Source organism: Centruroides sculpturatus, unplaced genomic scaffold (assembly GCF_000671375.1).
Source record: "Centruroides sculpturatus isolate CEXI.00-Female unplaced genomic scaffold, Cexi_2.0 scaffold24, whole genome shotgun sequence".
NCBI lineage: Eukaryota > Metazoa > Arthropoda > Arachnida > Scorpiones > Buthidae > Centruroides > Centruroides sculpturatus.
In genome coordinates this window covers 581164-594678 of record NW_019384375.1, presented here as the reverse complement: position 1 = coordinate 594678, position 13515 = coordinate 581164, and the positions used below count along the sequence as shown (strand labels likewise).

General features: G+C 25.1%; 1 protein-coding gene across 1 annotated transcript in view; it reads left to right on the top strand.

Annotated features, from left to right (window-relative positions):
* LOC111616820 (Down syndrome cell adhesion molecule-like protein Dscam2) overlaps nt 1-13515 on the top strand; it is a 133605-nt gene that overhangs the window by 63741 nt on the left and 56349 nt on the right. Inside the window, exons 5-7 of the mRNA XM_023358180.1 lie at nt 1293-1586; nt 2128-2397; nt 3282-3689. Coding sequence (XP_023213948.1) covers nt 1293-1586; nt 2128-2397; nt 3282-3689 — 972 coding nt within the window. The remainder of the gene's footprint in view (nt 1-1292; nt 1587-2127; nt 2398-3281; nt 3690-13515) is intronic.

The window sequence follows — 13515 nt, the reverse complement described above, 5'->3', positions numbered from 1 at the left end:
AACCATACTTGTGACAACACACCGTTGGAATCGTAGAGAAAATTTTAATGAATTTCGACACTCTTGGATAATTTACTGAAGATCATCAATTCTTAGAAAGGAAATCTTGAAACATGTCTAGAAATGATTATCCAAGATTTAATTCCTATAATATTGCAGATAATTACTATATCACTTCGCATTTCTTAGCGTGCTAGCTTGAATATTTTTCTAAAATATCGAAGGCAGATGTCCAATTCCTCATCAATTATTAAAAGAATGTGTTCTAATGTAAACAGTTCTCTCGCTTCGAGCAAAATGAATATCATTTGTTATAGTACTTGTGTAATTTATTATTCGATCAAGTTTTGAAAATAAAATGCTACTTTTCCATTATAGATTTTTTTAAAACCGTTCATTAGAATAATTATTGCCAGTTTTAATTTGCGACTGAATAAATAATTGTTTTCATATTCGTTAATTAAGTTTTTATGGGAATCTTCAATTCCTTCTCTATGAATGTATGCTTTTAATTAAAGAGTTTCGTTATAAAAATCAATTAAAATATCTTTTGTAAGTTCGTAGTAAATTCCAAATCTTCGTTTTTTCGCAATTTTATAAAATTAGTTATTTATGTTATAAAGTTTTCAATTAAGCTTTAATTAAATAAAATAAACAAGGGTAGACGTGTATGTATCCTTGTTGAAGATAAATATCGATTTTGATTTGAGCTTTACTAATTTATCTTACCTTTAAGAAAAATTGCATTCGTTTAGAGTTTAATTTTAAAACTTATTAGTTAATGGCGTAATTTATTATTCTAACATAATTAGAGAAATGAACCAGAAAATCCACCAGTTTAAATTATAAAATGAATAATTGTTAAATTATTATATAGGAATATATCTTTCGACTTTGTACTGTTGAGTGTTAAAACCTTCTTTAATTATTCGCATTTTAATACACTATTATAATGTAAATTTTTTTTAATTCTTAAGTATTGTGTACAATATAAGATAAAAAATTGTTTTCTTGCAGCGACTTAATGCTAATGTCATTTTGTTTAAAATTATGGATAAAGCTCTAGTTATCAAGTTAAAAAAATTTTTAAAGTTGTTACATAGAAGAAAATTGCTATTTGTGTTACTTTTTTCTTTCTCATAATCTTCAATTAATGGAAAAACTGGATTACAAAAGAAATAAGCTACGATCTATCATTCTCTCTTCATCTGTTCTCGTCAAAAGAAAATGGACTCTTGTCATAATGTCCAACGTATGACGGATTAGTGATTTTTCGTGTTTTATGTTTTTAGATCCGACTGGTTCGATCCCTCCCCGCATAACCAATGGAAGGCTTACTGTAGAAACATTTGAAGAAAGAGCAGTGGAACTCCCTTGTGCTGCACAAGGTTATCCTGTGCCCATTTATAGATGGTACAGGAACGAAGATAGTCAGCTTATACCGGTTCATTTAGGGGAAAGAATGTTTCAAATAGATGGAACGCTATTCATTTCAAGAACTATACAGCAAGATAGTGGAAAATACGTATGCGTTGTATCAAATAATGTCGGTGAAGAAAGAACAGAAACAGTTCTTTCTGTTAAAGGTAAAAAGAATCGGTTACATATGTCGATATTTTATTTTTAAAGTAATGATTAATTTTATATCTTTCAAACTTTAAACAATTTACATATATCATATGTAATAAAAATTTAAACTAACTCAAAATTTTATTTTGGTGTAAAGAAAAATGACTTTTATAATTTATAAGGTTATAAAACTTTAATAAACAAATCGCTCTTACATATTAAATAAATGAAATTTTTAGGAAACATCACGAAATTAAATAATTTACCTTATAATTTTTTTTCTGAAGTTTAAGTAAAGACAGTTTCTAGAATATTAATCTATCTTCGCTCCCTAAGCAATAAATAATAGACACCTTGTCATTTTACAAGATAAATAAGCCGAACTAAATAAAATATTTAGCATATGCCTATGATAAATGTCAAAAGGTATGAAAAATTATCGGTACGTTTAAAATACATCCGTATTTTTACCGAGCTAATGTTTCAGAAACGTCAATAAAATCTCGGAGAAACAAATTACGTAGATACATTATGATGTTAAGTACTCAACATTTACAGGCAACTTGTCAGTCTGGTTACATCCTGATCCTTTAACGGTCGAAGCCGGAAGATCAGTGACTTTCAACTGCTCGATAACCGGTTATCCAATCAATTCTGTGATCTGGTTAAAAGATCAAAGACATCTGTTACCCAACACTAGAATTCGTCTAATATCTAATCGTTTGTTGCACATCACTTCTGTTCAGAGATCAGACCAAGGAATGTATCAATGTTTTGTATATAACGAATGGCAGTCAGCACAAGGAACGGCGCAACTAACCTTATCAGGTATTGTGATGTATATTTTACTCTATTGATTTTTATATGTCTTAATATATTTTACGAATTTTTGAATAAAAGAGATATTTCCGCAAAGAGAAAAAGCAGTTCTGATGAAATCTATATATAAATTTCTACGCATATAAAAAACATTGTAAACATTTCCGGTTTAATTAAATAACAGGAAATTTGATATATAAAAATAGAACGTAATTCATATCCATAAATTAAATATGAATTTTAATATTCTTTAACGATATATTTTTTAGATAAAAAAAAATATCTGTAAAAACACGCATTTCTGAGATTAATTCCATAAAATTATCTCAATTCGATAGTAATAGGGTATTAATAGAAAATTTCTTTTAGTGGTGTTTAAATAAAGCATCAAATTCTCTATTATATCTCGCAATAAAATATTTATTGCGTTCAAAAATATATTTTATTAACTATAAAGAATCTTTTTCAATCTACGCTTGGTTTATTTTTTCGAAGATTTAGCCAAGTCACGTCTTTTAGTGTTAGCTTGTCACTTGACATAATGTTGAGGTTAGTGTATGTTTTTTGACGTCATTCAGTTAATGTTTGTAACTTTTCATAGTTCATAATGGCCAAGATTCTAACATAAAGCTTCTTGTCACGTCTTATTTTTACAGGCGATTTTTTCCCAATCGTTCGCTTCTCCCTATTCTGCCAATATTAATGATGCATTCTAAAGGGGGGTAGAAAAATTATATCAAAATTATTTCTCCATTATTATTGATAATAATATTTTACATCACTTTTTTAAAAGAAATCATTTGTTATACTTTTTTCTAAGAGATATATGCGTAAGAACTTATAGCGTTAATTGTATTACACATTTGAAAGATAAATTGAATTTTTACTTACAGAAGATGCTCCACACTTTTCTTTCACTTTTTCTAAGAAGATATTAGCTCCAGGTAGAAGATTGGCTCTTAGATGTACAGCAATTGGAAATCCATTACCAAGAGTAACATGGACACTAGATAACAAAGCAATTCCAGAAAATCACCGTGTGCAATATGGAGACTTTGTTAGTGTATCGAGCGAAGTTGTCAGTTTTGTCAACATTAGCAGCGTTATGAGGGAAGACGGTGGCGTATATCAATGTAAAGCTCAAAATGATGCTGGTTATGTTGTTCACGCTGAAAGAATAGATATCATCGGACCACCTTATATTAGACCAATGGGAAACATTACTGTAGTAGCTAAAGAGACTCTGTTGTATAGATGCCCTGTATCGGGCTATCCAACACCATCTGTGATCTGGAAGAAAGGCAAGTTTCGTTTTATAATCTATAAACTTGTTATGTTTAATAACAAAGTAATTTTCGCAGTTTTAATTAATTTAATATTTAAAAAAAATCTCTCATAAAAGCGCGATTTACTAAATATAACCGAGATTAATGAATGAGCGTTTTAGTAAGAAATTTTTAGGTTTATTAATAAAATTATAAATAGAAAAATGTCAAAAACATTTATGTCATTAATTTATATATTGATGCTTAATTATATATTTTAAATAATTTATTATCTTGCAGGTATTGTTAATTTTTTTTTTCATTTAGATGTCATGTCCTTGGTTATAATTATTTAACGATTCGATTTCTAAACAATGACCATTAGTCACTGTTGTTAAATATGTTCAAAACATATACTTTGAAAAAAGTGTATGTTTTCACATCAATTAATTTAACAAATACAAATTTTTATTGTTTATTGTTATTTAATTATTTCTTGTTAAAATCATTAGACACATTTTAATAATATTTATATGATAACTAGAATATTACAAAACGTATGCTTTAAATATTATTTTTAATAGAAAATTCAACAGTTTTTTATTTTGAAAGATAAAAAATAAATATAAAAATCAAAATTTCTTCAGAGAGGAAATTCTAAAAAATCTTTCTAAAGTTTCTAATTAAAACAACAGACTACAGATAGTAACTTTACAGTGAACAAGTTTCTTAACTTCCTCAGCAACTGCAATATATTAATGTAATAGCTTTGTCATCAAGTATTCCACTAAGGCATAAAATAAAGGAAAGCATGCATGAACGAACATCAAAGATGGTATGTAAATATTGCCATAGACAACGTTGATGCCATTGTTGCCTCATGCGAGATTTCAAGCTTTCATTAATAAGATTTTATCTTTGATGGATTATTTGTTCAAAGATGTTTTTGTTAGTTTTATGTAAATGTAAATGAGAAGAGATTTGTTACTTTCAGCAATCTAGAAAAAAATCTTTAGAACTAGAATTATACAGAGAATAATTTCGGCCAGAAAAAGAACAACTATCTTTTGTACTATGCAGATAGAGAAATTACTTAATTAAAGTAACGCGATGTATTTTAATTTTCTTAATTGTAATTAATGTAAAATATTATATGTCATTTAACTTTTATTAATGAAATGTTTTAGGAGTTTTAAATACTTAAATTTTATATAAAACTTGTAATTTTTGTTAAAATTTATATTAATTAATTATCATTATTGACGATTATCAATTGGTATATATCGAAATTTATTAACTACATTAATTAAATTATATTAATGAATTCTTTTGAAAAATTCTTAATTTACACGTCATTCTATAATATATTTTTTTGCGTTTTTTATTATATTTTTTGAACGCAACAATATATTGCAACTAGTCAAAAACATCGCTGACAATATCGATTTTACAGAAGAACAGAAATTGACGAGGAATCGATCCCGGATCCTCCTTGTATCACGTCTTTACAGAACATATATCAAAAACGATTAACAACTTAAATAGCATACTTAATTACTTTCTAATGATTATGAATGAATTAATTCAATACAGTCTAGATTAGAATTCTATCAGCGATATTAAAAAAATATTTAGAAATCTTCAGAATAGAGTTGTATTTATCAATATGATTTGTATAATTTAATATAGATTATATTGTAAAAAGTATAACAATAAATTAAACTGTAATAAAGTAAATATATCACAGCCGAATGCGAAATTTTGTCTATAGTATTCGGAATTTCTACCCAGAAAGATTATTATAATTATTATAAAATATACAAAAATAAATAATCTTAGAAAAAAACGAAATAGAATTCTCCATTATAATTTTATTACCCTTTTATGTATGATGCAAAATTTTCTGTTTGATTGACTGCGTATTCAAGCAATTTTAGAAAGCGAAACTACTTAAGGAAAGGAGAAAGTGATTCAAAGAAGGTTAAACTATTGATGAGATTGACTTCGTTAAATTCTAAACTCTTGGGAAGTAAGAAGCGAAAAATGATCGTTTATTATACGAAATAAATTGATAGTTAGTGAAATTAATATGAAATTATTTAAATTTGCAATCAAAATTTAATTACTGAAATAATTTTAAAAGATCTTAACCTTTAAATTAATGTTAGATGGCTCGGAGAAATAATTCCGCGTTATAATAACGAACTAACATCGTCAGTTTTCTCGCGAACTTACTCGGTATTGGGAGTATGGAATTTAAAAATATATTAAAAATTTCTGCTTAAAAATTACTTAAAACTTTTTAAAAAATCCTAAAATATTATCATAAAATATAGCAGAACATTTAAAATAAATTTTAAAGAGATATCGACCATTTCTACCCTTCATTTTACAGTACTTATGCCACCAAGTTCATTAGAATTTTAAAATTTCTTTTACATTTTACTTAAAATTTAAAGTGCAGCCAGATTAAAAAGAAAACAACAAGTCTTTAATTTTGTTTAAAAGACTGAAAAAAGATCATGTTTTTATTTATTTTAACAGCAAAAATTTAACTTGTTGATGTTTGGCACTAGATCAAATTCTATTTAAAACTTTAATGTAGTTTTTTAAACGACTAAAAATTGCTATAAATGAACAGATTTATTATAAAACTTTTGGCATATTTACCAGATTAATGCTTTTGTCTAGAATATAAACTTTTCTAGTCATTATAGTTTTAAGTTCCCATAAGATTTATTGTTAAAAAATATTGTTCTAATATAATCTCTGGAAGAAATATATTTTCAGTTGATTATATTTTCTATTAGTAGTTTGATCAGTTTTATGTTTATTTAAAAATGTACCATGGGAGGAATTAATTCTGCTTTTATCAGTAAAATTTATCTTCGATCCTCATTACAGTTAATAATGGAAACTAAATTTGAGAATGTTTGATAGAAGAAAAAACTGTTTTATATACATATCCTAGTTTTATGTTATTATATATTGATTGTCTAATCCATTCGGTAAATGAACCAATCTTATCTTTATTCTCTCATCATTATTTTTGTGTCTTTTTTCATTTATTTTTCAGGATCTTAAAAACTAGTGGGATAATGCATTTGTTCATACAATAAAATTTTTGTAAATTTTATGTGATAATTTTCTTTTTTTGGATGAAATATTTGCATTAAAATTGCACAAAACTTCAACACATAAATAGTATTAATATCATTTGCTTAGCTGTAAAACAATTCGGCCATTTTCTATTAAAATGTACAAATTTTTTTTACAGGATTTATTTTTTACTGAACTCATATTATGCAATATTATATGAAAATTTCATATATGTATAAATAAATAATAATTCTAAAAATAATTCATTAGTTTTTTATATTTGCACGGAAACTGTTTTTATAGCTTCCATTAACTATTTACACGAAAATGATTTTAAATTAAGTATATATCTTTAGAATTAAGCGATGTTTATAATTTTGTTTTGTTATAAAATTTAATAAAATATATAGTAACTAGTTAATTATTTTATCGACGATTTGAAATTATTCTAGAAAGATTAGTTTGAAAATTTCTTTTTCGATTTATCTATTACTTAACGAAAGAGTTGACTCATAACAATTAAATTTGCAATTTTAACTAATCTCCCGCTTAGCAAAGAGGATATTTAATCAATTTAGATCTGCTTTAACAATAAAGAATTTACATATATAAGAAAAAGAATCAAAGTGTCCGTATTTTGATAGACAGAGTGAGAATGTTCTTAATAGCACTTGATACATGTATCACAAAATGTTTTTAAATAGCACCTTGTCAGGAAAAAGTCACACAACATAAATCACTTCAGTAAACTTCTACAATTTTAACTGTAAACACTATTCGTTAGTAACAGGTGTTTTCTAGTGCTATTGTTCTCTCTAATGTCTAGAAGAAGCAGTTATGTGATTTGAAATAACTGCTATTTTTTTTTGTTTTATTATTTTACTGATTATGATTAGTTACTGCTGTTAAATTTAACTTTTTCGCTAATTATCTTTTAAAATTTTAAATTGCTATCACTTAAAATTGCTTGCGTTTTATCATAATTCAGTACGCTATTCGAATATAATAAATTCTTTTTTAATCATTTAAGCAATAAATTTTATAATAGCTCAAGTTATTTTTATTATAAAACTAAAATAATTCTTAAAATATTGAAGACTTTTTTCAATTTACTAAAAGTATTACATAAAAAATTGTAACATTTAGAAAGAATTTGAAAGAGAAAATAAAAGAGAAAAAATGAATAGAATTTAAAAATTTATCAAGAATATTATTTACAAATAAATTAATAATTACTGGCGCCATTTTTATTTCCAAAAGTATTTTCACATTTGTTTAGATAAAATGTAAAAAACATCAATTATTTCTTATATTATATTCTCTAAATATATTATAAGTAAACAGACATATAATAGCATCGTAAAAAATCATAATTACTAACAAATTAAATTTTATTAATAACTTTATAACTTATTAAATAGTTATTTATTATTTATAAAATCTTTAAAAATTTATTTTATTGGAAAAATAATGATAACTGTTTTGCTTGATTGCAGACTTCATTCTAATGTATTAATTAATGTATTAATTAATAATTGATGTTGCAGAGATTTAAAGTTTTTATGAAATACATAATGTAATTCTGATTTGATAATCTTCGTATAATCCACCATTTAAATACGTCGTTAAAATTAATAATATTTGATTAATTAAATACTTTTTTCCTCTATATTCTTATATATCTAATTGTATTGAAAGACATATCATCATAGTAATATATTTTATTAATGTTTATATTCCGTAGAGTATTATTAAAAAGTATATATCAATTTTTATTTTTTATTGAGGATTTCAAAACAAATCTATTTGTATTAAGCTTATGTTCTGTTTTTTTTTTTTTTTATCTTAAAAGGCCCGAAAGATAAAGATAATATAGAAAGAAATAAGAACGTAAATAAATGACTACAGTTTGTGGTCGATTGCTTAGGAAGGAAAAATAGAAGTAAAAATTTCATATAACCGTGTTTATTATCGAAAGATTAGTATTCGAAAGGGTAGAGACATTACTATTTAATTTCTATCATCAAAACTAAAGTAAAAAAAATTAACAGATAAAAGTTTAGAGAAGTTAAAAGTGTATATTAAAGTACACATTTACATAGCAATAGGTTCTTTACTTGTTTACAGAAAAGATAACATCAGGAAAAAACTTAAAATATTATATTTTTATTATTTTCCTAATCGTTTTAAAAAGAAATGAAATCGAAAATCTGTAATTTGGAATGGGAGTCATGAAAATTCAATTTTATAAAGTATAAGTAAGAGATTTATAATATTTTCTTACGTTCTGAATTTTCAGATGAGAGTTAATATTGTGTTAATCCCTAACTGATAAAACTTTTATGTTGCAGTCATCAAACTTTGACTATATGCTTCATGTTTACATAAAAGATGTATTGTGTGTATGTATATATGCATGTGTATGTAAGTAGATAACATATTACGAAATCATTCTATAAAATGCCATTGTATTAACATATTCATAACAATAATAGAATAGACAGGAATTACACATATTGTATATATTAATTTATATATTATTTTTTCTGTTTAGAGAATATTATTTAAGACTAAGATAATCCTATTGAAATTAAAATTTCTAATGTTTGATTATTATAAATGTAAAATCGTTAAAGAAATCGTAGATATTTTTTTATAAGAAACGTACAAAACTGTGTAAGTTTAAAAAAATTAAAAAAACAAACAATTATGATTCACGACAATAGCTTTGGTTACTTTTTAACTAAAAATATTTTTACAACAATATAAATATTTGAGAAGCGGATGATTCTGTCATATAGAAATACCTCATGAAGAGTGTCTCAAATCTTCGTCTTTGTCATATACACTACTGTTATCTAGACAGAATGCCTAGACACGCAATTTATACGTCACAATATTGTACGAAAGAAGAATAGTTTCGTCAGTATCGATGAAATGTTTCATCCATCCTTATCTTTGAGTATGATATCCTACTCGTGTTTACATTTTACATTTAACTTAGAAATTCTACAAACTTTACAATTCCATATTTTATTCTTTCACATCTGACAAGTAATGATTGAGTGATATCATGCAAGACCTATGTTCCTTTTATCTTGATCAAATGTCTTGTTATAAATCTATTCTCACACTTTTTTGTTCTTTCGAACAACATTTTATACTTTTTATATCTGCACATCATCATTTTTTACAAATTTCTCTAGAGGAAATAATTAGTTTTTTTTATCTCTGTTAATGAACTGTTTCTCTACGAAACGTAATCAGTTTAAAATTAAAACTTTTTCTTGCAGTTTACTATATATTTTCCAATGTTTTTGAGGTTACATTAATGATAAACATATAAAAAAAAATAGAAAATTGTACCCAATAACTCTTATTTAATATCGCGACTTTACTTTTTCATATTTGGTCAAGAAAGTCTATTACATTTCAATTTGAGTCCTATTTTTAAACGAAAAACAAAAGATAATGCTACAATAGCAAGATCGATCAAAACAACTAGAAGTGGAAACCATGGTTTTTCATTCCCGAAACAAAGGAAGCAAGAAACTAGTTGAAAATGTAGAAAGACAATGCTGATTTGCATGCAATTTATTTTTAAGAAAAATATAAAAAAAGAAAGAAAGAACAATCCCCAATTGAAAAATTTAAAATGATGATTTTATTCTAACAAATTAACTATTAGTTTGTTTCGATACAAAATTCTTTATATGTAAAGAAACTGTCGAAGTCTTGTAAATAGAAATATAATTGGATGCATAAATATATTTTTAAATGTGTAAATATTTTTTGTTTATTAAAATATGTGGGAAGTTAAAAAATAAAATAATAAAATGTAAAATTATAGCCATTTTTTTACATCAAGAGAGGGAGTATACGCTTATATCAGCGATCGATCATGGTGACAATGTATCTAAAAGAAAAAAAAACTATATATATATAATTCGATACTATTGCTAAAATTTCAGACACGAAAAGTTATCTTCAGTGCTGTATAAAATAATACAGATTAATTGAATCAAAGAATAGACACGAGTAAAAACAGAAACCATAAAACTCTTAGAGTCAGCGAACGTTGTAAAAGTAATGAAAAACATTAAAAGCCTCAGAAAAAGAAGATGGCTCTTTGATAGAACGATACAAAGCTATAGATCACTTCAATTCTAAACGATGACAAATAAGTCATATGTGATAGTAACATTTGAGGAAAGCCAGAACAGTGATTTACGCTAAGCACTCTTAATATCCTATCAGAAAAGAAATGATAAACCAGACCTTTCAAACTAACAACTAATTTGTTTACTTTTTTCCCAAAACCGCAGAATTTTTAAAGGAAATAGAAATATTTTGAAAGACATATCGGCATGCTTTGAAAATGTTAAAATTTGCAGATATAGCAAAATTTCGATTTGACTTCCACAATAGTATAAGTCGTATATTGAAAAAAAAAAAAAAAAACGCTATGAGTGATTCGTAGTTGACTTTTAGAAAGCTTCTTTTGTTGACTCTATTTGTCATGATAAAATACTTTTAAACCTTAAAAAACTCCAGAATACTAAAAAGTATTTATTTATTTCATAAAAAGGAATATATATAACCAACTTAGATTTATGTATAAAACTATTTCTTCAGCTAACAATATAAAGAAACCCTTAACAAAAACAAAACCATCCAGTAAATGGACAAAAACTTTAGAAAGAATTTAACTAAATATAACTTAACGTGGAATGTTGTAGAAACATGCTATAGTTGATAGCAAGAATTTTAACGAGATTACTGATGCATGTGTTAAATTTAAGTATCTTGTCGAAAATTATGCTTGAGTTAGGAAGATTCTTGCTAAGGAATAGAAACAGCATTGACTTGTAAGTTGAATGAAACAATGGAATTAAGTTGTGCGAGATGAACGAAAGTAGATTTAAGAGGATTTGAATGCAAATGATCATTTAATAATCTCACAAATATGGAATTTAATCAGACTGATGAATGATATTCCTAAGCTAAGCTAATAAGTCATTTTATGAGTCAAATCCCTGAGAGAAAAGCGGGTTAGTGTATACGTATAATGTTGATGAAACACTATAATTAACACATAACTTATAAATTTGTTTTAGTTTTATAGTTTTGTTAATTATTATAACCAATAACCTATTTTTTCAACAAATGTTTAATTCAATATTGACTATTGTGTATGTGAGTTTATTTTAAGACAGGATGTTGCAAGTTAAATATGCTTACGAAAGGTTCCTCATTCTTTTATGCTTATCAACCCCTTTTCACGATTATATTTCATTCACTACTTCCTCTCTATACAGATACAAAATACGAATAAATTACAAACAGGAAAAAATTAACTATAAACTGATGAATATTTTTAATTAAACATAAATAAAAATTCCAATTTTTGTTTTACTTCATTAAAATGCAAACGTATTCATTAGTATTATTATATTTTTAATAATTATATATAATGAAAATTTGTCTATCGACACCCATTAGTAATGTATCGATTTATTGATTAAATTGACTGACCTCTCGCGGGTCACCAGCGACAAGATTGGAAACCCCTTGTTTATATTAAATTTAATATGCTTTCAATATTTCCAGTATAAAATTTAATAAAAAAGAAAACTAAAATCTTCTGTTCTTAATCATAAAAAATGTCTTTGTTTGCTTATAAGTAAGAACAGAATATTTGTTATTGTATGATAAAAAGAACCAAAAATTGAAAAAAAGAATGAAAAATTTTCATTTACACATTTAATATAACCACAAATTTCATAAAGTAAACATCATCATTACTATAGAAATGTTATTTTCAAACACAAAAATAATTTAAATATATAATGAAAAGAAATATTTCTTTAAGGAATTTCTTTAAAAAACAAAACAAAAAAAAAAATAGCAGTGGAAATAAGACAAAGAAAAGTTCATTCTCTCTTAAATTGTTTATAGCAACAGTAAGAATTGTATTTAAAAATAAATATGTCTTCCAGAGTTCGCAAACGACGTTATATTGATCTAGAAAAACGTTAAATGTCTCAAAAATAAATGCTAACCGAATTAACCATATAAAAAAAATTTGAAATAAAATTAAAATATTAATAAAAACCAAAAACTTGGACAATCAATACTGACTGAAAATACAGAATTTGCTAACAGAATGGGTAAATATTAAAAAAAAAACTAAAATTTAAAACTAAAAACAAATATAAATTTAATTTCCAAGGGAAAATATTTACGTATTTCTCAGTATTTATAAAGATAAGTTTTTGTTTTTATAAATTATAAATAATTTACAAATTTCAAATAATTCAATATTGAAGTTTAGATAGCAGAAGAGAATTCGCAAAAACAATGAATTTTATAATAGGAATAAATGTATAACTATTATATTTCGTGGTAATTGCACGTAGATCTTGGTATAAAATATTCGCAACAAATTTAGATATCGAAAGGAAATGTGAACAGAATTCACAATGAACGATGGACCAGATATATTAACGAATGATCTATATCGTATAAAAATTGTACTCGTTGAATGGAGGAAAAAAGGAAATGGTCTCAGTAATAAGGTTGAATGAAACTGCATCGAGAAAGATAAAAAATGAATAAATCTTAGCCCAAATTATTGATGCATATTATCTTACGTCATATTTATTATAAGTATAAGCTATCAATAGCGCGTATGATTGTAAAGATAATTTACAAATTATCATTACAAACATGTATTATGTATTACATACGCAATCATTAATGT